This window comes from Chlorocebus sabaeus, chromosome 20 (genome assembly GCF_047675955.1).
Source record: "Chlorocebus sabaeus isolate Y175 chromosome 20, mChlSab1.0.hap1, whole genome shotgun sequence".
Lineage (NCBI taxonomy): Eukaryota > Metazoa > Chordata > Mammalia > Primates > Cercopithecidae > Chlorocebus > Chlorocebus sabaeus.
In genome coordinates this window covers 99,108,637-99,133,126 of record NC_132923.1, presented here as the reverse complement: position 1 = coordinate 99,133,126, position 24,490 = coordinate 99,108,637, and the positions used below count along the sequence as shown (strand labels likewise).

Genomic DNA, 24,490 nt, shown 5'->3' with positions numbered 1-24,490 from the left:
TGCAATGGCACGATCTTGGCTCACTGCAATCTCCACCTCCTGGGTTCAAGTGATTCTCCTGCCTCAGCCTCCCAAGTAGTGGGGAATACAGGTGCCCACCACCATGCTCAGCTAATTTTTGTTTTTTGGGGTTTTTTTTTTTTTCTTTTGAGATGGTGTCTCACCCAGGCTGGAGTGCAGCGGCTCAATCTCAGCTAACTGCAACCTCCGCCTCCTGGGTTCAAGCGATTCTCCTGCCTCAGCCTCCTGAGTAGCTGGGACTATAGGCGCACGCCACCATGCCCAGCTAATTTTTTTTGTATTTTTAGTAGAGACGGGGCTTCACCGTGTTAGCCAGGATGGTCTCGATCTCCTGACCTTGTGATCCGCCTGCCTCGGCCTCTCAAAGTGCTGGGATTACAGGCATAATCCACCGCATTTGGCCTAATTTTTATATTTTTAGTAAAGACGGGATTTCGCCATGTTGCCCAGGCTGGTCTTGAACTCCTGACCTTGTGATCTGCCCGCCTCAGCCTCCCAAAGTGCTGGGATTACAGGCACGAGCCACCGCGCCTGGCCAGAAACAGCATTTTTAAGCAACCGTTTGCCTTGGGTTCTCTAGGCTATCAAGAAGTGGGGACTTTGGTCATACGCATATAGGAAAAAACAAATCTACTACTCTATTTCCCTTGGAGCCTGTATCAACAACCAGAGGCAGCCCAAAGGGTTCTTCCTACCTGTTATAGAAGATGTAACTCTCCTCTGAGGCCAGAATAACTCTGGAAACAGAGATGACCCAACTAGAACTGGGGAGCTTGATACCATTTCTTACCAATTTTAGCAGGAACAACTTAGCAATTAATAGTGTCACCCCGGCCGGGTGCGGTGGCTCACGCCTGTAATCCCAGCACTTTGAGAGGCCGAGGCGGGCGGATCACGAAGCCAGGAGATCGAGACCATCCTGGCTAACACGGTGAAACCCCATCTCTACTAAAACTACAAAAATTAGCCAGGTGTGGTGACAGGGACCTGTAGTCCCAGCTACTCGGGAGGCTGAGGCAGGAGAATGGCATGAACCCGAGAGGCGGAGCCTGCAGTGAGCCGAGATTGTGCCACTGCACTCCAGCCTGGGTGACAGAGCAAGACTCCGTCTCAAAAAAAAAAAAAAGAAAGAAAGTGTCATCCCACTTACTGTAGGTATTACGAAAAGACAAAATTTTTTTTCTTTTTTTTTTTTTTGAGATGGAGTCTCACTCTGTCTCCCAGGCTGGAGTGCAGTGGCACGACCTCAGCTCACTGCAACCTCTGCCTCCCGGGTTCAAGCGATTCTCCTACCTCAGACTCCCGAGTACCTGGGATTATAGACATGCACCACCACACCCATCTAATTTTTGTATTTTTAGTAGAGACAGGGTTTCGCCATGTTGGCCAGGCTGGTCTCGAACTCCTGACCTCAGATGATCCGCCCACCGTGGCTTCCCACAGTGCTAGGATTACAGGCGTGAGCCACCACGGTGCCTGGCTGACAAAATTGTTTAAACTATTTCTTTATTTATTTTAGAGACAGTTTCACTATGTTGCCTAGGCTGGAGTGCAGCAGCTAATTCACAGGATCAATCATAGTGCACATCACCCTCGAACTCCTGGGCTCAAGCCTCCCACCTCAGCCTCTCAAGTGGCTGGGACTACAGGTATGCACCACCACGCTCAGCTTTCAAATTATTTTACAATAAAAATAAAACCGAAACCTTAACAATAATTCCTCTCCAGCATATGGCTAGTCTGTTTTTTGAAAGGAAATGAAAGACTGAAATCCCTCAACATTTCTTACTCCGGGCAGCTAACTGGTTTCAGAGCTGGCTGGCCTGACTTCTCATAGAAGACTAAGGGAACGAAGTGCCTGCATGGCCTGGCTCTGGTGTACTGGCTGAGAACACAGCACCCACCTCTTTCTGCTGCCACTGGCTTTGTCCTCCGCCAATTGTGTGGATTCTGGCAGCCTCTTGTGAAGGGGCAAGGAGATGATGTGCTCTTAAACTCTCACCCGTCCCAGCACCATAGCCCAGAATGTCATGGAAACTCAAGCGATAGTGAACTCTGAGATAAGCCCAAGGAAGATGCAAACTATCAGCACCATCAGGCGCTTCAATCGCACCTTGTGGTGGCTGCAATGAAGGAGAAACATAGGCACTGAGGAAGTCCTCTGCTCACCTCGTTTCCTCTCATTTTACAAACTCTTGTGCAACATGCCACTCCTCCCTGCCCCTCATAGTTTCCAAGCCTTGTAAGAGCAAGTGGAGTGCTGGCCCACACTTTACACAGCTACTTGACAGGCTCTTCATTGCTGGTAAATGACTGTCACAAATAGGTACTAGGGGTCATGCCAAAGCTCGCACATAAATGGAGCCTCACGGACACACCCAAGGGGAAAAAAGCACCAGGGGCCCTTGCAGAAAACCCCGGAGCTAGACAAAAAAAGACAGGTCTGCAGGTCCTCCCAGAGCACGGACTCACCCAAATTTCAGCCCTCAGCCCCCCATCTCCAAACGACAAGCTCCTGCTCAGCAACTGGCCTTTTGTGCTCCCCATTATCCCAACAGCTGGGTGGGAAAAACCTAGTCCCTTTATAACCTGTAACTTCATCGTGACCTCTGGTCCCAGAGTAGACAGGACTCCCCAAGACTCCAGCCCTGTGCACCCCGCTATCATCACAGGGGCCGAGGACGGACAGAGCCCCAACACATACCATACCTCACCCAAAGGAAGGCTCTTTCATAGGCAGTGCAACCCCCTCCTCCACCCCCCACGCGACAAACTCGGAAGGTTAGGATTGAAGAGCAAGCTGAGATGGAGAAACAGGCCCAGAGAGGGGCAGCGAGTGGTCCGAGGTCACACAGCGAGTTCGGAACGGGGCTTTACTAAAACCCCAGCCTCCGGATTCCCGAGTACCCCATTCCCACCCGCCTACCCTCGTCACGCCCGCCTGAGAAGAACATCACAGAACTTCTGCCCCAGTGTCCCCGCCTCCGGAGGGCCACCAGGACTTTGGTCTTCGCCCCGTGCGTCCACTGGCCAAACCGCAGACCCTGCCCACCCAAGGGCCGGGCCCACCGCCGCCCCCGGCCCAGCTCCCAAGCCCAGCTTCCCGCCGCCCGCCGGACCTGCAGAGTCGCACTCCCTGGAGCCGGCGGCGGCAGACATTTCCCTGTCTGCTTCCTCAAGCTCTTCATCCCGCCGCCCGCCCCGCGCGCTCCGCCCCCAGAAGAACCCGCCCCATGTGCCCTCTCCATCAATCGAAAGCCTGTCTTTTCCATCGCTCCGCCCCAAAACAGAACGGAGCCCGCCCCCTGTGGGCGGGTCTCCTCCAATCCCCACGGCTCCTTCCGAGACGGATACCTGCCTCCGCCAATTGTCGCGTACCCTGGCCAGGTGCCTGGAGCCGAGTTACAACCGCGCGGCGTTGGCAGCTCCAGCTCCGGCTCTGCGCACCTGTACCGAGACAGCCACAGGAATTCAGGATCCCGGGTCGCAGGATCGAAGCCTGTGCAGGAACAAAGGGGGCGGACTGAGCCACGGGCTTGATGAGCTAGTTCTGCATGACTGTATTATCCCGAGAGACTCCAGCCCTCTACCTCTCGAGCACAGAAGGGTTCTGTGCACACTAAGGTTCAACTGCAAGAATAATTGTGAACACAAAAGTACTATTCCAAGGCAGAGACTACTGCCATTCCTTGAACCTCACGGTAACTATGTGCCAAGGTCTGTGCTTCGTGTAAATATTATCTTCCTACTCCTCGTAACACACCTTTTATGAAGGAGGAAACTATTATCCCAATTTTCTTTTTTTTTTCTTCTTTTTCTTTATTTCTTTCTTTTTTTTTTTTTTAGACGGAATCTCGCTCTGTCGCCCAGGCTGGAGTGCAGTGGAGCGATCTCGGCTCACTGCAACCTCTGCCTCCCGGATACAAGCGATTCTCCTGCCTCAGCCTCCCGAGTAGCTGGGACTACAGGCACGTGCCACCATGTCCAGCTAATTTTTTGTATTTTTAGTAGAGACGGGGTTTCACCATATTAGCCAGGATGGTCTCCATCTCCTGACCTCATGATCCACCCGCCTCGGCCTCCCGAAGTGTTGGGATTACAGGCGTGAGCCACCACCCCCGGCCTATTATTCCAATTTTATATACAAGGCAACCAAGTTCAGAGAGGTTAAGTCTGAGGTCGCAGAGTGACTAGCAGAGTGGAGGATTCAAACAGATGCCAGAGGGTTGGGGGATTTCACCACCCATAACCTCCACCAGCAGTTGGCAGCCCACGCCAGAGAAACACACACTCTAAGTAAGCAGTGTGTTTACTATGAAATATATCAAGACAAGTCCTCTGTTTCTCCCTTAATCAGACTGCCACTCTCCTTCCTAGAAATTCTTTTTTTTTTTTTTCTGAGACGGAGTCTCCCTCTGTCGCCCAGGCTGGGATCTCAGCTCACTGCAAGCTCCACCTCCCGGGTTTATGCCATTCTCCTGCCTCAGCCTCCCAAGTAGCTGGGACTACAGGCGCCCACCACCTCGCCCAGCTAGATTTTTGTATTTTTTAGTAGAGATGGGGTTTCACCCTGTTAGCCAGGATGGTCTTGATCTCCTGACTTCGTGATCCGCCCATCTCAGCCTCCCAAAGTGCTGGGATTACAGGCTTGAGCCACCGCACCTGGTCCCTAGAAATTCTTGAGTCACCTCTGTCTCTGACTCAAACTATCTGACTCTGGAACAATTGCTCTTAACCCTTCTGTTATCCTGCCTGCTCTGTTTGTAGAGCATCATGAACCTGACCGAACTGAATGGGATGTGCAAGGACATAATATATGAGAAGACTTGAGTTCCAGTCCTGACTATGGCACTGCCAGACGCAACTTTTAAGTTATCTTCAGCATTTACATACTATTAACCTGTACTTGGCCTTGTCTGATCCTCACAAAACTCTTGGATTATTGGAGAAAGCAAGTTTATACTTCCATTGTATAAATAAAAAAGCCAAGGTCTGAAAAAATAAAATATAGTAGGACCAGGCGCATGCCTGTAATCCCAGCACTTTGGGAGGCTGAGGTGGGAGGATCATGAGGTCAGGAGATCGAGACCATCCTGGCTAACATGGTGAAACCTCATCTCTACAAAAAATACAAAAAATTAGCTAGCCATGGTGGCTTGCACTTGTAATCCCAGCTACTCGGGAGGCTGAGGCAGGAGAATCCCTCTAACCCGGGAGGTGGAGGTGAGCTGAGATCACACCACAGCACTCCAACCTGGGTGAAAGAGTGAGACTCCGTCTCAAGGGAAAAAAAAAAAATACAAAAATTAGCCGGGTATGGTGGCGGGCACCTGTAATCCCAGCTATTCAGGAGGCTGAGGTAGGAGAATCATCTGAAACCAGGAGGTAGAGGTTGCAGTGAGCTAAGATTGCACCACCACACCCCAGCCTGGGTGACAGAGCTAGAATCCGTCTCAAAAAATTAAAATAAAATAAAAAATAGATAAAATGTAGTGTTCACATTCACATCTAGGAAGTAACAGAGCTGGGATCTGCACTGAAATCTCTGAACTCCGAGGGCTTTGGCATCAGAACCTGAAGTTTCAAACCTGGTCCTATTACTTCAATTTTATTTTTATTTTATTTATTTATTTATTTATTTATTTATTTATTTATTTATTTATTTATTTTGAGACAAAGTATTCCTCTGCTGCCCAGGCTGGAGTGCAGTAACATGATCTCCGCTTACTGCAACCTCTGCCTCCCGGGTTCAAACGATTCTCCTGCCTCAGACTCCTGAGTAGCTGAGATTACAGGCACGCGGCACCATGCCTGGCTAATTTTTGAATTTTTAGTAGAGACGGAGTTTCACCATGTTGATCAGTCTGGTCTCGAACTCCTGATCTCATGATCTGCCAACCTTGACCTCTCAAAGTGCTGGGATTACAGGGGTGAGTCACCACACCCGGCGCCTATTACTTCAATTGATGATTGATCTTGGGTAAGTTACTTGCCTCCTCTGTGTCAATTTACTTGTCTGTAAAACAGGATATCTACTTCTTAGTATTGTTCAGAAGACTAAACGGAGAAATACAGTTGTTGTGCATTGTCTCGATATCTAGAAAAATGTCTGGCACACAGTAGGTGCTCAATTAATGTTAGCTAACTGTGATCTCTTGTTAGCTGAAGTTTCTCTAATAGTAGACTCCTAGCCAAGACACTTCCACTCTCTGGCCTTTTGTGCTGTACAACATTATCCATCAAGGACTGGGTGAAAAAAACCTAGTTCCTTTTGCCTCTAGTGCTTCTAGTAAAATGAACGAGTTGGGCTGGTGGATATCTAAGAGTCTGTCAATACTGACAGTCCCTTCTCACCCAGGTCCCTCCCTAAGGAAATCCTCATCATGACAAGCACTCAGAGAAGTTGGTTGGTACAGAGTTTCTCTGCTGGTTACCCCAGGTGTGGTGTGGACTTCAGAAGGATGAGCAGGTAAGGGGACTGCAAGACACACAGCTAATCCTAAAAGAAATAAGTCATCCTTGACTCCTCTCTTTCATTCTCATAGCTACCAACCTTTGTTCATGCAGTCAACAAATACTTATTAAGTGCCTGCTATATGCCAGGCACTGTTTTTGGTTTGTTTGTTTGTGTGTTGGGTTTTTTTTGTTTGTTTGGTTGGTTTTTTTTTTTTTTTTTTTGGAGACGGAGTCTCGCTGCGTCCCCCAGGCTGGAGTGCAGTGGTGCAACCTCGGCTCACTGCAAGCTTCGCCTCCCGGGTTCACGCCATTCTCCTGCCTCAGCCTCCTGAGTAGATGGGACTACAGGCGCCCACTACCGCGCCCGGCTAATTTTTTGTATTTTTAGTAGAGATGGGGTTTCACCGTGGTCTCGATCTCCTGACCTTGTGATCCGCCTGCCTCGGCCTCCCAAAGTGCTGGGATTACAGGCGTGAGCCACCGCGCCCGGCTTTTTTTTTGTTTTTTTGTTTTTTTTAAGATGGAGTCTCACTCTGTCGCCCAGGCTGGAGTGCAGTGGCACGATCCTGGCTCACTGCAACCTCTGCCTCCCGGGTTCAAGCGATTCTCCTGCCTCAGCCTCCCGAGTAGCTGGGACTACAAGCACGTGCCACCATGCCTGGCTAATCTTTTTTTTTATTTATTTTTAGTAGAGACGGGTTTCACCATATTGGTCAGGCTGGTCTTGAATTTCTGACCTTGTGATCTGCCCACCTTGGCCTCCCAAAGTGTTGGGATTACAGGCGTGAGCCACCGTGCAGGCCGGCACTGTTCTTATCTCTGCGGATGAAGTTGTGAAAGTAACCCAAACTCACTGCCCCCATGGTGCCCTCATTCTCATCAGTTGCAAGATGCCTCTGTATCTTGCAAGTCCACCCCTCCTTCCCCATTCCCATCGCCAGGGCTCTCCCAAGTCCCAGCCTCATTTTCCATTCCTTAGCCATTCCAATACATTCCTATCTCCCTGCTCTGGCCTCTCTTTTTCTATACTATTGCCAGAGGAACTTTTCTAACTTGCAAATCTTGCCTTATCACTCTCCAGCTTAAAATTCTTTAATGGCTCTTTGCTGGGTAGCTAAGACCCTTCATGAGATGCTTTCTGCTGACCTTTCCTGGCTTAGCTCTCTCCACAAAAATTCACCTCCTACATGAAGCCTTCCTGAGCTGTTTACAGGCGAGAGGGTGCCATGAGTTAAAGAAGCACTAGAGCAAAACACGCAAGAGCTCAGGTTCTGGAGTAGAACTTTTTTTTTTTTTTTTAAGGGGGGTGGGGAGACGGAGTCTCACTTTGTCACCCAGGCTGGCTATCAGTGGCGTGATCTAGGCTCACTGCAACCTCCACCTCTTGGGTTCAAGCAATTCTCTTGCCTCAGCTTCCCGAGTAGCTGGGACTACAGGTGTGGGCCACCACGCCCAGTTAATTTTGTGTTTTTAGTAGAGATGGGGTTTCACTATATGTTGGCCAGTCTGGCCTCGAACCCGTGACCTCACGTGATCCACCCGTCTAAGCCTCCCAAAATGCTGGGATTACAGGCATGAGCCACCGTGCCTGGCCTGGAGTAGAACTATATAATCCTGCCTAATCCTGGCTCTATCATTTACCAGCTAGGTACTCAGGCAACACTCTTATCCTCTCTGAGCCTCAGTTTCCTCATCTATGAAATGGACACATAGATAATACTTCCCTTGTAAGATCGTGGTAAAGAGTAAATGAGGCCAGGCTGGGCGCGGTGGCTCACACCTGTATTTCCAGCACTTTGGGAGGCCGAGGCAGGTGAATCACAAGGTCAGGAGTTCCAGACCAGCCTGACCAGTATGGTGAAACCCCGTCTCTACTAAAAATACAAAAATTAGCCAGGCATGGTGGCCTGCGCCTGTAATCCCAGCTACTCAGAAGGCTAAGGCAGAACAGTCACTTGAACCCAAGAGGCAGAGGTTGCAGTGAGCCAAGATGGCGCCACTGCACTCCAGCCTGGGCAACAAAGCAAGACTCCGTCTCACACACACACAAAAAAAGTAAATGAGAGGCTGGGCGAGGTGGCTCACGCCTGTAATCCTAGCACTTTTGGAAGCTGAGATGGGCAGGTTACCTGAGGTCAGGAGTTCGAGACCTGCCTGGCCAAAGTGGTGAAACCCCATCTCTACTAAAAAATATAAAATTTGGGCAGGCACAGTGGCTCACGCCTATAATCCCAGCAGTTTGGGAGGCCAAAGTGGGCGGATCACCTGAGGTCAAAAGTTCGAGACCAGCCTGGCCAACATGGTAAAACCTGTCTATATGAAAAAATACAAAAATTAGCCGGGCGTGGTGAAATGCACCTGTAGTCCCAGCTACTCGGGAGGCTGAGGCAGAAGAATCGCCTGAACCCAGGAGGTGGAATTTGCAGTGAGCTGAGATTATGCCACTGCACTCCAGCCTGGGCAACAGAGCCAGACTTCGTCTCAAAAAATAAAATAAAATAAAAAAAAATTAGCCAGGCATAGTGGCAGGTGCCTGTAATCCTAGCTACTTGGGAGGCTGAAGAAGGAGAATCACTTGAACCCTGGAGGCAGGGGTTGCAGTGAGCCGAAACCGCGCCATAGCACTTCAGCCCAGATGGGCAATAAGAGTGAAACACAGTCTCAAAAAAAAAAAAAAAAAAAAAATGCTGGACACGGTGGCTCATGCCTGTAATCCTGTAATCCTAGCACTTTGGGAGGCTGAGGTGGGTGGATCAAAAGGTCAGGAGTTCGAGACCAACCTGGTCAACATGGGGAAACCTCATCTCTACTAAAGATACAAAAAATTAGCTGGGCATGGTGGCACGTGCCTGTACCAGCTACTAGGGAGGTTGAGGCAGGAGAATCACTTGAACCCGGGAGGTGGAGGTTGCAGTGAGCCAAGATCGTGCCATTGCACTGTAGCCTGGGCAACAGGGCGAGACTCCATCTCAAAAATAAATAATTAATTAATTAAATTTTAAATTTTTTAAAAAAAGGAGTAAATGAGGCCGGGCGCGGTGGCTCAAGCCTGTAATCCCAGCACTTTGGGAGGCCGAGACGGGCGGATCACGAGGTCAGGAGATCGAGACCCTCCTGGCTAACACGGTGAAACCCCGTCTCTACTAAAAATACAAAAAACTAGCCGGGCGAGGTGGCGGGCGCCTGTAGTCCCAGCTACTCCGGAGGCTGAGGCAGGAGAATGGCGTAAACCCGGGAGGCGGAGCTTGCAGTGAGCTGAGATCCGGCCACTGCAGTCCAGCCCAGGCTACAGAGCAAGACTCCGTCTCAAAAAAAAAAAAAAAAAAAAAAAAGGAGTAAATGAGATAATGTGTGAAAAGTTCTTGGAATAGTGCCTAACACATGCCAAATCAACAACGAATGCGAGCTATGAGTCTTCTTGTAGAGGGGAAAAACATTTTCTGAGTTCTTGCTCTGTGGTAAGCACTTTTACATGTGTTATCTCATTTAATTCTCACAACCCCATGTATAAGGTATTCATTACATACAGAAGCCTATAAAAACTACAGTTCAGAGAGGTGAAGTAGCTTGCCCAAAGTTGCACAGCTAGGAACTGGCAGAGATGGGTTTCAAACTCAAGGGGCTGTATAGCTTCAAAACCCAGGCTCTTTGGTGTTATTTCTATTATTATACCTCCTACAACTACTATTAATAATCATAAAATATGTTATCCTTATTATTTTAAGATTCAGAGATAAATTTCCCACTGCTTAATAAATTTTAAACCTCTTGGCTGGGTGCCGTGGCTCATGCCTGCAACCCCAGCATTTTGGGAGGCCTAGGTGGGTGGATCACCTTAGGCCAGGAGTTCGAGACCAGCCTGACCAATGTGGTGAAACCCCGTCTCTACTAAAGATACAAAAAATTAGGCTGGGTGTGGTGGCTCATGCCTGCAGTCCCAGCACTTTGGGAGGCGGACATGGGTGGATCACCTGAGGTCAGGAGTGCAAGACCATCCTGGCCAACATGGTGAAACCCCGTCTCTACCAAAAATCCAAAAATTAGCTGGGCGTGGTTGCGGGCGCCAGTAATCCCAGCTACTCGGGAGGCTGACGCAGGAGAATCGCTTGGACCCAGGCAGCAGAGGTTGCAGTGAGCCAAGGTCTCACCACTGCACTCCAGCCTGGGCGACAAGAACGAAACTCCATCTCAAAAAAAAAAATTAGCTGGGCATTGTGGCGGGCGCCTGTAATCCCAGCTACTCAGGAGGCTGACGCAGGAGAATTGCTTGAACTGGGGAGGTGGAGGTTGTAGTGAGCCCAGATTGCACAACTGCACTCCAGCCTGGGCAATAAGAGCAAAACTCAGTCTCAAAAAAATCAAATAAATAAATATCTTGGCCGGGCGCGGTGGCTCAAGCCTGTAATCCCAGCACTTTGGGAGGCCGAGACGGGCGGATCACGAGGTCAGGAGATCGAGACCAGCCTGGCTAACATGGTGAAACCCCATCTCTACTAAAAAATACAAAAACACTAGCCAGGCGAGGTAGCGGGCGCCTGTAGTCCCAGCTACTCGGGAGGCTGAGGCAGGAGAATGGCGTAAACCCGGGAGGCGGAGCTTGCAGTGAGCTGAGATCCGGCCACTGCGCTCCAGCCTGGGCCACAGAGCCAGACTCCCTCTCAAAAAATAAATAAATAAATAAATAAATATCTTAACCAGGCATTCAAGGCTCTATAATCATGTTTCTACTTCCTTTTTTTATTTTATTTTTTAGAGACAGGGGTCTCATTCTATCGCCCATGCTGCAGTGCGGTGGAGCAATCATAGCTCAATGTAGCCGTGAACTCCTGGGCTCCTGTGATCCTCCCGCCTTAGCCTCCCAAGTAGTTGGGATTACAAGCAAGCTACTAAGCCTAGCTGCTGCTTCTGCTTCCTTTTCCCTTATCCCCTAGTTTGAATCCAAGGGCAGTCCACTTCCTGGCACAGCAAGCAAAAAAAGTGAAGTCCATGGAGGCTCAGGCTCCACAGCAAGACCACAGAGAAGACCAGCCCTCTCCCACTGCCACAAAGACAAGAGATAGCCTGAAAGAAGACAGCTAAAAGTGCTGGGTAAACACTTAAGCCCCAGCACCTGTTGGCTTGAATTTGCATGTTCTATGACTAATCCTCTGCTCTGTACACAAACTCTCCTTTACCTGCTGGGCTAACTTCCCATTCTAAACAAATTTTGTACTAGAGGCCACTAACCTTTCACTGCTAGCCCAAAGCTAGACCATTTTCTCAGCTGCAGTGAGTGACAGCAGGGTTCAGGGGCAGGAAAGCCAATATGACAGATGGTTCTAGCTGTGAGTTCTAGCTGTGGGTAGCAGACAGAGGGAAGCTGGGCTGCTGGAAGCTGCACAGCCTGCCAACTTGTAAGAGATTCTGCATCACAGTCACAACCTACCCTGTGCAACCCTGCCCAGAGCCAGGAGGGCAAAGGGGCCCTGCTCTGGTTAACACTCAACTCCAGAAACTGTAAACACAAAAGCAAACACCATGGTTGGCTGGCAGCCTGGGGGCACTGTGGCTTTCCACCAGCAGCTTTGAAAGGACACAGCAACCATGGGGTATGAGTCTAAAGGGTGGAAAGTCAACTGGGGTGGGTGGGTGAATACCCAGCACCCACCCACCCACCCCCAGGGAGCCTGGGGTCTTACCTACCTGGACAGGCTCTGGCAACTTCGTGGAGGAACATCCTGGTTTGTGAACCAAAAGGTAGCTGGAATACGAGGCTAAGCTCTGCTGTGTCCAGCTGGACGGTCACATCTGAGCCTGCACAAAGGAGTCAGGAAATGAACCCTTGGCTGCCAGGAGCTAAGTGTTTGATGCAGCCTAAGGCTAGAGTCCTCAGAATGGAGAATCAGTAACCCGGACTCCCAAAGCCCCTTCAGCCCTTAAGCAACTTACTTGGGACTGCTACTGGCACAAGGAAACCCTCTGTACCCTGAGTTCCAAATTAACATCATCCCCTCTTTATAGAGGAGGCAGATGAAGGCTCTGAAAAGTCAATAAGCCTCAACCACAGTACTAGATGGAGCTGGGAGAGAACAGGTTCTCTGGATATGTAGTCTGTACCCCTCCTGATGAAATGAAAAGCACATAGAGGCAGACAAGAGGGGATGTCCATGGGCCAGTCTACCTGACTGTGCCAGGTAGTGTGGTAGGCACAGGGAATACCATGGTGAAGAGAATACGCCTGGGTCCGTCTCAGGGAGCTAGACTGTAGAAGGCTTCCCTATTCATAGCATATACCCAATACCGAGCACATGGTGAGCACTCAAAACATCTGCTGAACTAACAGACAAACAGAAGTAACCTAGCAGAGCAATTAAGAGTGTGGGCTTGGCTGGGCGCGGTGGCTCAAGCCTGTAATCCCAGCACTTTGGGAGGCCGAGACGGGCGGATCACAAGGTCAGGAGATCGAGACCATCCTGGCTAACACGGTGAAACCCCGTCTCTACTAAAAAATACAAAAAACTAGCCGGGTGAGGTGGCGGGCGCCTGTAGTCCCAATTACTCGGGAGGCTGAGGCAGGAGAATGGCGTAAACCTGGGAGGCGGAGCTTGCAGTGAGCTGAGATCCGGCCACTGCGCTCCAGCCTGGGCCACAGAGCCAGACTCCGTCTCAAAAAATAAAAATAAAAATAAAAGAGTGTGGGCTCAGGCCAGGCGTGGTGGCTCATACCTATGATCCCAGCACTTTGGGAGGCAGAGGTGGGTGGATCACAAGGTCAAGAGTTCGAGACCAGCCTAGCCAATGTGGTGAAACCCCGTCTCTACTAAAAACACAAAAGTTAGCCGGGTGTGGTGACGGGCACCTGTAGTCCCAGCTACTCGGGAGGCTGAGGCAGGAGAATGGCGTGAACCCAGGAGGCAGTGCTTGCAGTGAGCGGAGATCGCGCCACTGCACTCTAGCCTGGGCGACAGAGCGAGACTCCGTCTCAAAAAAAAAAAAAAAAAAAGTGGGTTAGGCCAAGCACAGTGACTCATGCCTGTAATCCAACACTTTGGGAGGCCAGGGCAGAAGGATTACTTAAAGCCAGGAGTTTGAGACCAGCTTGGAAAACATAGTGAGGCCCCCTCCCCCATCTCTATAAAAAATTAGCCAAATGTGGAGTCCCAGCTACTTGGGAGGCTGAGGTGGGAGGATTGCTTGAACCCAGGAGGTTGAAGCTGAAGTGAGCCATATTTGTGCCACTGCACTCCAGCCAGAGTAACAGAGCAAGATCCTGTCTCAATAAATAAAAGAGTGTGGACTCTAGAATATGGATTTTCTAAGTTTGAATCTTGGTTCCACCCCTTACTAAACTGTTTAATTTCTCTGGGCCTCAGTTACCTTGTCCATAAAATGGAGAAGAAAACAGTGATAACCTCATAGAGCTGTGAGAAAAGCCTGATTTAGGCCGGGCGCGGTGGCTCACGCCTGTAATCCCAGCACTTTGGGAGGCCGAGGAGGGTGGATCATGAGGTCAGGAGATCAAGACCATCCTGGCCAACATGGCGAAACCCCGTCTTTACTAAAAAAGTACAAAAAATTAGCTGGGCATGGTGGCGGGCGCCTGTAGTCCCAGCTACTTGGGAGGCTGAGGCAGGAAAAGGGCATGAACCTGGGAGGCGGAGCTTGCAGTGAGCCGAGATCACGCCACTGCACTCCAGCCTGCGCAACAGAGACTCTGTCTGAAAAAAAAAAAAAAAAGAGAGAAAAGCTTGATTTGGTGTATGTAAAACTTCTAGCATAATGCTGGCATGGGATAATCATTGACTCATTATTTGCTTCTATTATTCTTGTTGTTGTATAGTAAAGAAGACAGACGCTAAATATGTCAATATAAAGAATTACATCACTGATGAAGAGAGGCTGGCAAAAGAAAAAGGCAAGCCAGGCATGGTGGCTCATGCCTATAATCCCAGCACTTTGGGAGGCTGAGGCAGGTGGATCACCTGAGGTCAGGAGTTCAAGACCAGACTGGCGAACATGGCAAAACCTCGCCTCTATGGAAAATACAAAAATTAACTGGGCATGGTGGTGGGCGCCTATAATCCCAGCTACTTGGGAAGCAGAGGCAGGAGAAAGAGAGAGAGAAAGAGGGAGAGAGGGAGGGAGGGAGGGAGAGAGAGAGAGAGAGAGAGAGAAAGAAAGAGGGAGAAAGAGAGAGAGAAAGAAGAGAAGAGAAGAGAGGAGAAGAGAATAGAGGAGAAAAGAGGAACATGTATCCAGTGGGATACAAAACAATTTTAGGGTTTTTTTTTTTTTTTTTTTTTTGAGATGGAGTTTTACTCTTGTTGCCCAGGCTGGAGTGCAATGGTGCGATCTCGGCTCACCGCAACCTCCGCCTCCCAGGTTCAAGCAATTCTCCTCCCTCAGCCTCCCAAGTAGCTGGGTTTACAGGTATGTACCACCACGCCTGGCTAATTTTGTATTTTTAGTTGAGACAGGGTTTCTCCATGTTGGTCAGGCTGGTTTCGAACTCCTGACCTCATGATCTCGGCCTCCCAAAGTGTTGAGATTACAGGCGTGAGCCACCGCCCTGGCCTAATTTCAAGGGTTTAACAAAGGCTGCCTAGGAAGAGAAATGCATGAATAGAAGCCCTGAAGGCTGAGTAGGAGTTGACTAGGTGAAGAGATGTGAGGCTTGTAGGAGGAGGGGACAGCGTGTGCAGGGGCTCCGAGGTGAGAACGTGTGATATTGGCGGGGGGACGGAAACAGCAGCAAGGAGGAGAGTCATGAGAGATGAGCCCACGGAGATGGGTAGTGCCAGATCCTACAGGGTCTTACTTGCTGCAATAAGTTTACCAGGGGGTGCTTTTACTTTACATCATTCTCTCTCTGAAGATCAGGTACCCTCTGCCCCAAGTGAGACCCAGACCAAGAGGACCACTCACCAAGGATGTAGAGTTCACCATCCGGGGACACTGTGGGGAGGGAAATGAGAATGCCCTTAGCAATTGAGCTTACTCCCCCCTGCCCCCCCATCAAGGACAAAGATGACCTGAGGGGCCCATAGGAGAGGATTCATACCACCCAGCCTCCTGTGGCACCTTCTTCCAGCGTAAAATCCCGCGAGACTGGCACTATCTGGTCCAGAGAGACATCGTCCCCAGTAATGGCCATCCTCCGGTGCGTATAGAGGAAGAGACTAAGAGCAGGAAGCAGAGGTGAGGATGGGGGCCCGCTGGCTGTCCCTCAGCCCTATCTTGGAGGCCTCGGGGTGCTCACACTCCCTCCTCAGCCCCTAACACTGTGCTGGTGGTGCCCTGGCTAGGCACACTCCTCATGCCATCTCTGTCTATGGTGCCCATCAGAGACTGCAGTTGTATGGATGAGGTCATCAAACCAGAATTTTTCTCATCTGCAGGAGCCCCTGATTGTTAGTAAAACACGAACACATGTTTGATCTAACCATGGTGCATTCTAGCACTGTGTGTGACAGGAACAGTGCAACCTTAGCTACCCACTTCTCTCCCTGAACCTGTTTCCCATCTGTAAAATTGGGGTGATGGATCAGAAAATGTCTAAGGCCCCTCCCTCCCAGCTCCTAGACCCTAAGTCACTCACCAGCTATGAGACCTTTGACAACTATTACTCTCTCTCTGCTTCTGTGTGGTATGTGGGTGTTACTAGACAACATTTATCGAGCACTTTCTTTTTTTTTTCTTTTTTCTTTATTATTTTTTTAAATTATTTGAAATAGAGATAGGGGTCTCACTATATTGCCCAGGCTGGTCTTGAACTTCTGAGCTCAAGTAATCCTCCCAGCTCAGACTCCCAAAGTGTTGGGATTACAGGTGTGAGCCACTGCACCCAGCCTTATTGAGCACTTTCTGTGCACCCCATGGTGTTTTTTTTTTCTTTCTTTCTTTTTTTTTTTTTTTTACAGAGACAGGGTCTTGCTGTGTTGCCCAGGCTATAGTGCAATAATAGTTCACTGTAATCTCAAACTCCTCAACTCATGTGATCCTCCCACCTCAGTCTCTTGAGTAGCTGAGACTACAGGCATGCACCACCACGTCCAGCTAATTTTCTTATTTTTTGTAGAGATGGAGCCAGGGGGGGAGCCGGAGGGGGAGGTCTCACTTTGTTGCCCAAGCTAGTCTTGAACTCCTAGCCTCAAGCAATTTTCCTTCCTCAGCCTCCCAAAGTGTTGGGATTACAAGCATGAGCCACTGCACCTGGCCTAACTCACTTTACTCTCTAATCCGGACAAATTGAGGAGTAAAACAACTTGCTCAAGATCATGTGGTTCCACCAGGTGCAGCGGCTCATGCCTAAAATTCCAACACTTTGGGAGGCTGAGGCGGGAGAATGACTTGAGGCCAGGAGTTCCAGCGTGCAGCTATGAGTGCACCACTGCACTCCAGCCTGGGTGACAGAAAGAGACCCTGTCTCTAAAAAAAAAAGACCATGTGAGGCTGGGTGCACTGCACTTTGGGAGGCCAAGGCAGGTGGATAACTTGAGGTCAGGACTTCAAGACCAGCCTGGCCAAAGTGGTGAAACCCCATCTCTATTAAAAATACAGAAATGAGCCAGGCATGGTAGTGGGCACCTCTGTAATACCAGCTCCTCAAGAGGCTGAGGCACGAGAATTGCTTGAACCTGGGACGCAGAGGTTGCAGTGAGCCAAGATCACGCCATTGCACTCCAGCCTGGGTGACAGAAAGAGACCCTGTCTCTTAAAAAAAGATCATGTGAGGTTGGGCATGCTGGCTCATGCCTGTAATCCTAGCACTTTGAGAGGCCAAGGCAGGTGGATAACTTGAGGTCAGGACTTCAAGACCAGCCTGGCCAACGTGGTGAAACCCCCTCTCTACTAAAAATACAGAAATGAGCCAGGCATGGTGGCAGACACCTCTGTAATACTAGCTCTTCAAGAGGCTGAGGCACAAGAATTGCTTGAACCTGGGACACAGAGGTTGCAGTGAAGCAAGATCATGCCACTGCACTCCAGCCTGGGCGAAGAGCAAGACTCTGTCTCAAAACAAACAATAGATCATGTGGCTTGTTAGTAACAAAGCCTGGGTTTAAACCCAGGCAGTTGGACCACCAGGCTCAAGATCTGGACCAGTATGTTAAACTCTCTCTTCTCAAGAAACTTCCTCCTTAGATCTTGAGGATTATAAGTTAGTACCTGTGCAGGGTTTAGAATATAGTGTTCAAAAAATATTAACTGTCATTTTGATAATTATTCTAGGAGACTCAGACCCTGCCCTGGAGTGACGGTTGAAGTTGAGCTGGAGGGTGCAGTGATGAAAAACCCCATGGCCCAGACAGGTGGGGACCAAGCCCCTCACTCACGCGTGTTCCTGGCTGCCGTGCTCCAGGCGGTAGCGCACAAGTCCCAGGAGGCGGCTCTGCCGGCTGTCCCCCTCACACAGCACACCTTGCACCGCCTGCGGCTCAGAGTCAAGGGAAGACAACCCAGAGGCGAGCCCGCTCCCCACCCAGGCTGTCCCACCTTCCTCCGTTCCCCTGTTCCCCAGATTCACTGTGTGGCCTTGGGCCAGTCACTCTCTAAGCCTTCCTCATCTATGAAATGAGGAAAATAATCCCCAACTTCATAGGGAGTTAGGAGGATGACTGCATATTTAAAGCATCTGGTGGAGAGTCCAGGACTCAGTAAGTACTTAGTAAATACTGATTTCCTTCTCCCCTGATGGTTCAGAGAGGCAGGAGAGGGGATAGACGCCTCAACACCTTCCATTCCTCTTCCCAAGGCCAGGGCAGGCTCAGGGCTGCAGTTAGCACAGGAAGGATATGATGACGCAGTATTCCCCCTCAGCCAGCGTCTCCTGGATCGCCACAGACTGGTCCATGCTGGCTCCTGCTGAGTGCACACACCCTGTGGGAGGGGAGATGGGAGCCCCCTTTGGTCAACAAGTTACGCATGGGGTGATGGAGCTGCCTCAGAGGGGTGGGAGGCAGGAGGGAGGGGCCTTTGCGGAGGGAGACAGTACTGGGGAGGCCTGATCCTCCTCCTCCTCCTCCTTCTTCTCCTCCCTAGAATAGGCCTTTCAGTTTTTAGGGTTAGGGGTCCAGTCCCTTTGCCCCTGCTGGGATCTACAGTTTGTTGTACTGCCTTTGTCTGGGAGGGCATCCAGTTGCTCTTGAGTGTGGTCTATTCTACTTGTTGGAAGCGGGGTATGTGGATTGGAGAAGGGGACCTGGTCCCTTTGCTCCTAGGACGGGCTCTGCCTGTCTTTTGGGGGCAGTTTTTGTTCTGCTGGCACCTCTCTGGGAGGTGTCAGTGGTGTGTCCATGTGGGGTTCAGGGAACATCCCCTTACTGTCATTCAGGAGGGTCCCATTCCTCTTTCCTTGGAGACAGGAAGTGTCCCATTGCTGCTTGCCCTTCACCCCCGCCCCAGCAGGCCCATTGCATCAGCTGCAGGCCGGTGGCAGGGGGGTAGGGGGTGTCCCAGCCCTCAGCTTGCCCACTCCCTCCTGCCCAGCCCTGCCCTGGCTTTCCTACTCTGCTCCCACCCACAGCTCCCTGCCATTGCCACTTACCTCCTGAGCTGTCACCGCAGGGCGCACAGGACTCCGCTGTCCCAGGTTCCGGGACAGTGACTACATTTCCCAACAGCCCCTGCGCCACACGGTGGTCAGTCAGCCTGCAAGTCCCAGCATGCCCGAGTCAATCGTGGGGTGGGGAGTCTCTCCATCCCCATTAACCCCTTAGGTCCTGGGGTACACTGGGCTCCCTATTCCAGAAAGGTTTTCAAATGATTGCCCTCACTCTCATCCCCAGCCCTCTAGGTCATGGGGCCAAAGCTTCCCGCCCAGGAGGAAGATGGTCACATTTTATCTTAGGGGAAGAATATAATGCATTTTTATTTCCTCCTTAGTTCCATCGTCAGCTCTTCTCACTCCAGGGTAGACAGCCCGGACCTCTGCTGAAACTCTTTCCCTAACATAACTACCCTCCCCTGGTTTAATGGAGGGAGAATCAGACTATGAAGAACCATTATGTCCATTTTCCAGGTGGAGAAACTGAGCCTTGGAGAGGGTAAGCAGTTTGACATTAAGTCTTGTAGCTAGCAGGTGGCAACACTGGGACTCCACTGAAAGTCTGACTGCAACTCCTGGGCCATTTGTACCGCCACACACTGCCCTATTTCCTCCCTCAGCCCCACCCAGCCCCCCTGCCACGCAGTGCTGTTTGAGGCTACTGGGTGTGAATGCACTTTATAAAGGGTATGACACTGTTCCTGTCTGGCAATGTCCTTACCCTGATCCACCTGGCTGTGTGACCTTGGCCAAGACCTTTCTTCCCTTGGGATTCAATTTCTTCATCTAAGATAAGAGGTTACCCCAGATGGACAAAAAGAGCCAGCACAGGGACTGGGCACAGTGGCTCATGCCTGTTATCCTGGCACTTTGGAAGGCCAAGGAGGGAGGATCGCTTGAGGCAAGGAGTTTAAGACCCCATCTCTAAAAAAAATTTTTTTTTTAATTTAGCCAGGTATGGTGGTGCATGCCTGTAGTCCCAGCTACTTGGGAGGCTGAGATGGGAGGATCACTTGAGCCCAGGAGTTCAAGGCTGCAATGAGCTGTGATTGCTCATCCAGTTCAGATAAGGATTCTCACTTGGCCTATTGGCCATTTAATTAAGCTGTAAACTCCCTTTGGACAGGACTATGCCTTTTCATCAACACACCAGCAGTTTCTGGAACACAGTTATCTATGGAGTTAGTGAATTCCTTACTGAAATATTTTAATAAATACACCTTCTCTCAAGCTTTGACCCAAACTGAAGGAATGGGCGTCGGCGCTGGGGAGTGGGTGACTGTTGTGACTTGTGAACGGTCTCCCTCCTCTTTCCCCAAGTGAAGTGGCCGTCCTAATGACCAGTTCAACTTTGCATATGTAAACCCCTTCCAGAAACAGTCATTGCCTTCTTCTCAATCCATTCCTTTTCCTGGAAACATCCACAGCACAAATGGAGCTCGAGTTTATTTGAATTCATTGTCAAAGGCATGTGGAGGATGAGGGGAAAGGGGATTGACTGAGACCCTTACAATCAAGGGGTGGGTCACTGCAGGGAAGCAGAGGAACCCCAATTCCAGCCCTGCTCTTAGTGTCAAAGCCTGGGGAGGAGGGTCTGGGGAAAGTAGATGGGGCTGTGTGCTTTTTATGATGAGGAAACTGTCCCTGCAGGATTTTGGGGTCCTCCCACTGGGTGGGGGTCAGGCAGGAGGTTTTCTGTTTTTCCAGACAAACCCCATCCTCTCCTTGAGATTAGGGCTGAGGCCCTACCCCCTTGGAGGGTTCCGTGGTCAGGCCTAGGCCCTAGAAGGGGAGAAGTCAGGAGCCTTAAGCCCAGTGCTGTGGGCTTGATAAAGCCCTTTTACTAAAGATGCAGCTACAGGAATCAGAGCTGGAGGGGGACCTGAAGGCTTGTAGGTCCTACAGGGTCTTCTTGGCTGCTGCTCCCAGATTCTGCTGGGCCCAGCTAGGGGAGCAAGAACAGGAGCAGGGCAGAGTGGAGGAACAGTAGCATAGCCACAGCCAGGGCCCAGTGCAGAGGATTTCTGGTGGCCCCAGGAGCTGCCTGGTTGAAGTGAAGTTTCCCATCCAGCTGGAGGCAGCTGCCTGAGGTTGAGGCTTGACAGCACTCCTGGTAGCAGGGTGGGGCCACAGCCCCACGATTTTGGGAGGTCCCTGCTTCACAGGCCTGGCTGCAGCCTGCAATGTAACCTGAGCTGGAGCATTTCAGCTGCAAGAAGAGGTGGGACCATTCATCTTCCCCTTGCTCCTCTTCCCCACTCAAAGGCAGAAAGTGTTAAGGGGGTCATGGGTTGAGCTCAACCTCCTTGGACCCCTAGCTTCCTGCCCACAAGATCAGTGAGTCCCTAGTGAACATACGGGGTGGTCAGAAACAAAGGGGCACATGGTGGAGGTATGGCAAATTCCAGTTGCTGCCTTTGGTGTTGGCATCATACAGAGCTGAGGGAGTCAAATTTGCTAGACCCCAGGCAGCCTGGCTCCCAGCAGGCCTAGCTCCATCCAGATCCTACTGCTGAGCTACCCACTCCAGGTAGAAGGAGAAAGCCATGCAGCTCTGAGGGAGGACATCTCCCTAATCCTTGGAGCATCGCAGGGCTCACCTCACGGAAGTCCAAGCCCTCAGGGCACATGGCCACAGCTTTCTGCCCTTTGAAACAGTCACCACCTTGGCAGGAGAAAGTGGCACAGATTTTCTCCTGGAAGAGAGAGCAGGAGGAGGTTTGGGAGCTCTGTGCAGACTGAACAGGTGGTAAATGCTGGACAGAGGCAAGGCTGGAGCCCTATCATGCCCGTGTCACTGGCCCCATCCACCACACGCTGTCTGTTTCTGCCTCCACTTCGCAGAGCAGGCAGGTGAGAATGAGACACTCCCATTTCCCTGGAGGGCTGGCAAGGTGGTGGTCACCAGGGGTAGAGTGGAATGTAGCTTGTCCTTTGGGATCATCAGGTGGGCTAGGCCTAGGAGCAGAGCAGGACTGCCTGGGGAAGTGCTGTGACACCTCTGCAAAGCCCTGATCCCCCGCCTTGCCCCCAGGGAGAGCATGATGTGTGTGGGCAGCTCACAACCTGACATCTCCCCCACCGCTGCCTGGATGAGCACAGGTGCTTGCCCCAGGTCTCTTTGGAGCTTGTTGGGGAGGGGAGTGCTGGATGGGCTGGACTGGGGAACGGTGGGGATATTAGGAGTGGGGAATCTGAGAAGGGGTGGGGCACCAAAGGTAGAGAGTTCAGACTTGGGGAGCTAATGAGGAAGGAAGACTTTTTTTTTTTTTTTTTTTTTTGGTGAGACAGTGTCTCATTCTATCGCCCAGGCTGGAGTGCAGTGGCGAGATCTCAGTTCAATGCAAGCTCCGCCTCCTGGGTTCATGCCATTCTCCTGCTTCAGCCTCCCGAGTAGCTGGGACTACAAGTGCCCGCCACCACCATGCCCAGCTAATTTTTTGTATTTTTAGTAGAGACGGAGTTTCACCATGTTAGCCAGGATGGTCTCAATCTCCTGACCTCGTGATCCGCCCGCCTTAGCCTCCCAAAGTGCTGGGATTACAGGTGTGAGTCACCATGCCTGGCCTAGGAAGACATTAAAGTTAGGGGTCAGACAAGGCTTAGAGGTTAGCATATTCATAGAGGTTGGGGGGCTGGTGAAAATTGAGCTGAGATTTGAGGGCCTCTCAAAGGGCTGGGTTCAGAGTTGAGGGTTAGTGGGCAGAAGGGCTCTGAGCTTGTGGATGAGTAGGAATGGGAGTCAGAGGTGGGGGCTCTGAGGAATGGGGCTCAGAGCTGCAGGTTGGCTGGGCAGGGCTGAGTATTAAGGGTGGGGCTGTCTCACCCCCGGAGGACTCTTTGAGCATGAGACAGAGTGGCCCTCCACTGCGGCACTGCAGCCTGCAGGGGTCTGGGCTGGGGGCTGAGCTGTTGGACAGAAGGCAAGGGCTAGGACCCGTTTCATTTCCCCCTTCACAGCTGAAGCTGCACCAGGCCATGTAGTGGAAAGCATTGAGTTGAATCAGCTGGGTAGAGAGAATACAGGCATGTCCAGGAGGATGGGGGCACAGCCAGGCCTGGGCCATAGCTCCACATTCCCAGCATCCCAGATACTGACTCCTCTCCCTCCCGCTTCAGGATCTGTTCCTGCCCCTTACTGTACCTGAATGTCAGTCTCTCTTCCAATGGCCTTCCTCCACTCCCCTTCACCTCCGAGAAGTGCCCTGTCTTGGGTCCATCACAGCCCCAGCCCCATACCTCACTGTGGTGCTGCCCAGGCTCACACTCTGTGGTCTGGTTGGAGAACTTTTCCGCCTGGTAGCACATCTCTCCAAGGCAGTGGAAGTTGTGGCATATCTGTGGACAGGTTTGACCACTGTGGTCACACGCCCAGGGCTGAAGGCATTAGGAAGGTTGTCCCCTCCCTCATATGCTGTTTACCTGGACAGGAGCAGTGGTCAGCTGACTGCTTGCCAGATTCCGGGCTACCAGTAAGGCCAGCGGGAGGACTGATAGGAGGAAAAGGAGAGAGGGAGCCACTGCAGAAGCCAAGGCAGGTGGATCATGAGGTCAGGAGTTCAAGGCCATAACCAGCTCAAAGGTCATAGCAGTTAAGTGGAAGAGGTCATGAACTTAGGGAAAAGTAGGGGCAGTCCTAGGGTCCAGCGGTAGTCATGGTCCAGGAAAGGCCAGGGTCCCTGGGCTGAGGACAGCTACCTCTGAGCAAAGCAGATCTGTGGCTACCATTGGCCACATACATCTTCAACTGAGGTGCTGCAGGAGCGAGCTAGAGAGAGGGAAGGACCAGTTCTGGGCGGCTGAGGAAATCTACAAGCAAAATTTCCATTATTGTACTATGCAGATGAATAAACTGAGGCTGGGGAACTGGGGTGGGCGTGGGTCAACCTTTAGGGAGTAAGAGGTCTCAGGGGCGCAGCTGTCACTTCCTGCAAGTCATACTGTCAGAGTGACACTGAGGCAGGCACAAAGGGGCCTGCATTCTAGTAGCAGCCCCCCTGAGACTACATGTTGTCACTCGCATGTCAACGGCAGCATCCCAGCCTGAGGGGAGGCAGAACTGGAGCAGGTGCAGTGACAGGAAATAGATATCCAGTGCCTCTGATCTGGCCTCATTTGCTGCCAACGTCAGAAGGTGCCCGGGGTGGGAAGGTGGGGGTCAAGGGCTTCCTCAGAACCCAGGGCAGGGAAACCCTGGGCCACAGAGAGTCAAAAGTCCGGGCTCACTTTCTCCAAGTGTTCTTCAGGATTCAGACCCCAGCCTGTCTCTAAATGAGTGCTGAGCCAAATATGGGAGGTATCTCTGAGACTCTGGGTTCCTAGATCTCAGACTCTGCCCCCTGCAACACTAAGGGATCAGACCTAGGAGGGTCTGCTAAGCCTGGGTTTAGGTTTTTCCATATAAGGTAGGAAACTGCTAGAGATGAGAGTGGGGCATTATTCCCATCTTCTTGCCCAGCACTGGAAGCTGAGCACAACCCAGACCCT

At 51.1% G+C, this 24,490-nt stretch overlaps 1 protein-coding gene across 1 annotated transcript in view; it reads right to left on the bottom strand.

The window, feature by feature from the left end:
* The window catches only part of INPP5B (inositol polyphosphate-5-phosphatase B), an 81,727-nt gene extending 62,656 nt beyond the window's left edge, over positions 1 to 19,071 (bottom strand). Inside the window, 8 exon segments of the mRNA XM_037997307.2 lie at positions 3,141 to 3,254; positions 3,257 to 3,520; positions 12,160 to 12,270; positions 15,382 to 15,411; positions 15,538 to 15,635; positions 17,793 to 17,887; positions 18,254 to 18,336; positions 19,004 to 19,071. Of these exon segments, the coding sequence (XP_037853235.1) occupies positions 3,141 to 3,254; positions 3,257 to 3,520; positions 12,160 to 12,270; positions 15,382 to 15,411; positions 15,538 to 15,635; positions 17,793 to 17,887; positions 18,254 to 18,310 (769 nt within the window). The 5' untranslated portion in view covers positions 18,311 to 18,336; positions 19,004 to 19,071.
* Between the last annotated feature and the right edge of the window lie 5,419 nt (positions 19,072 to 24,490).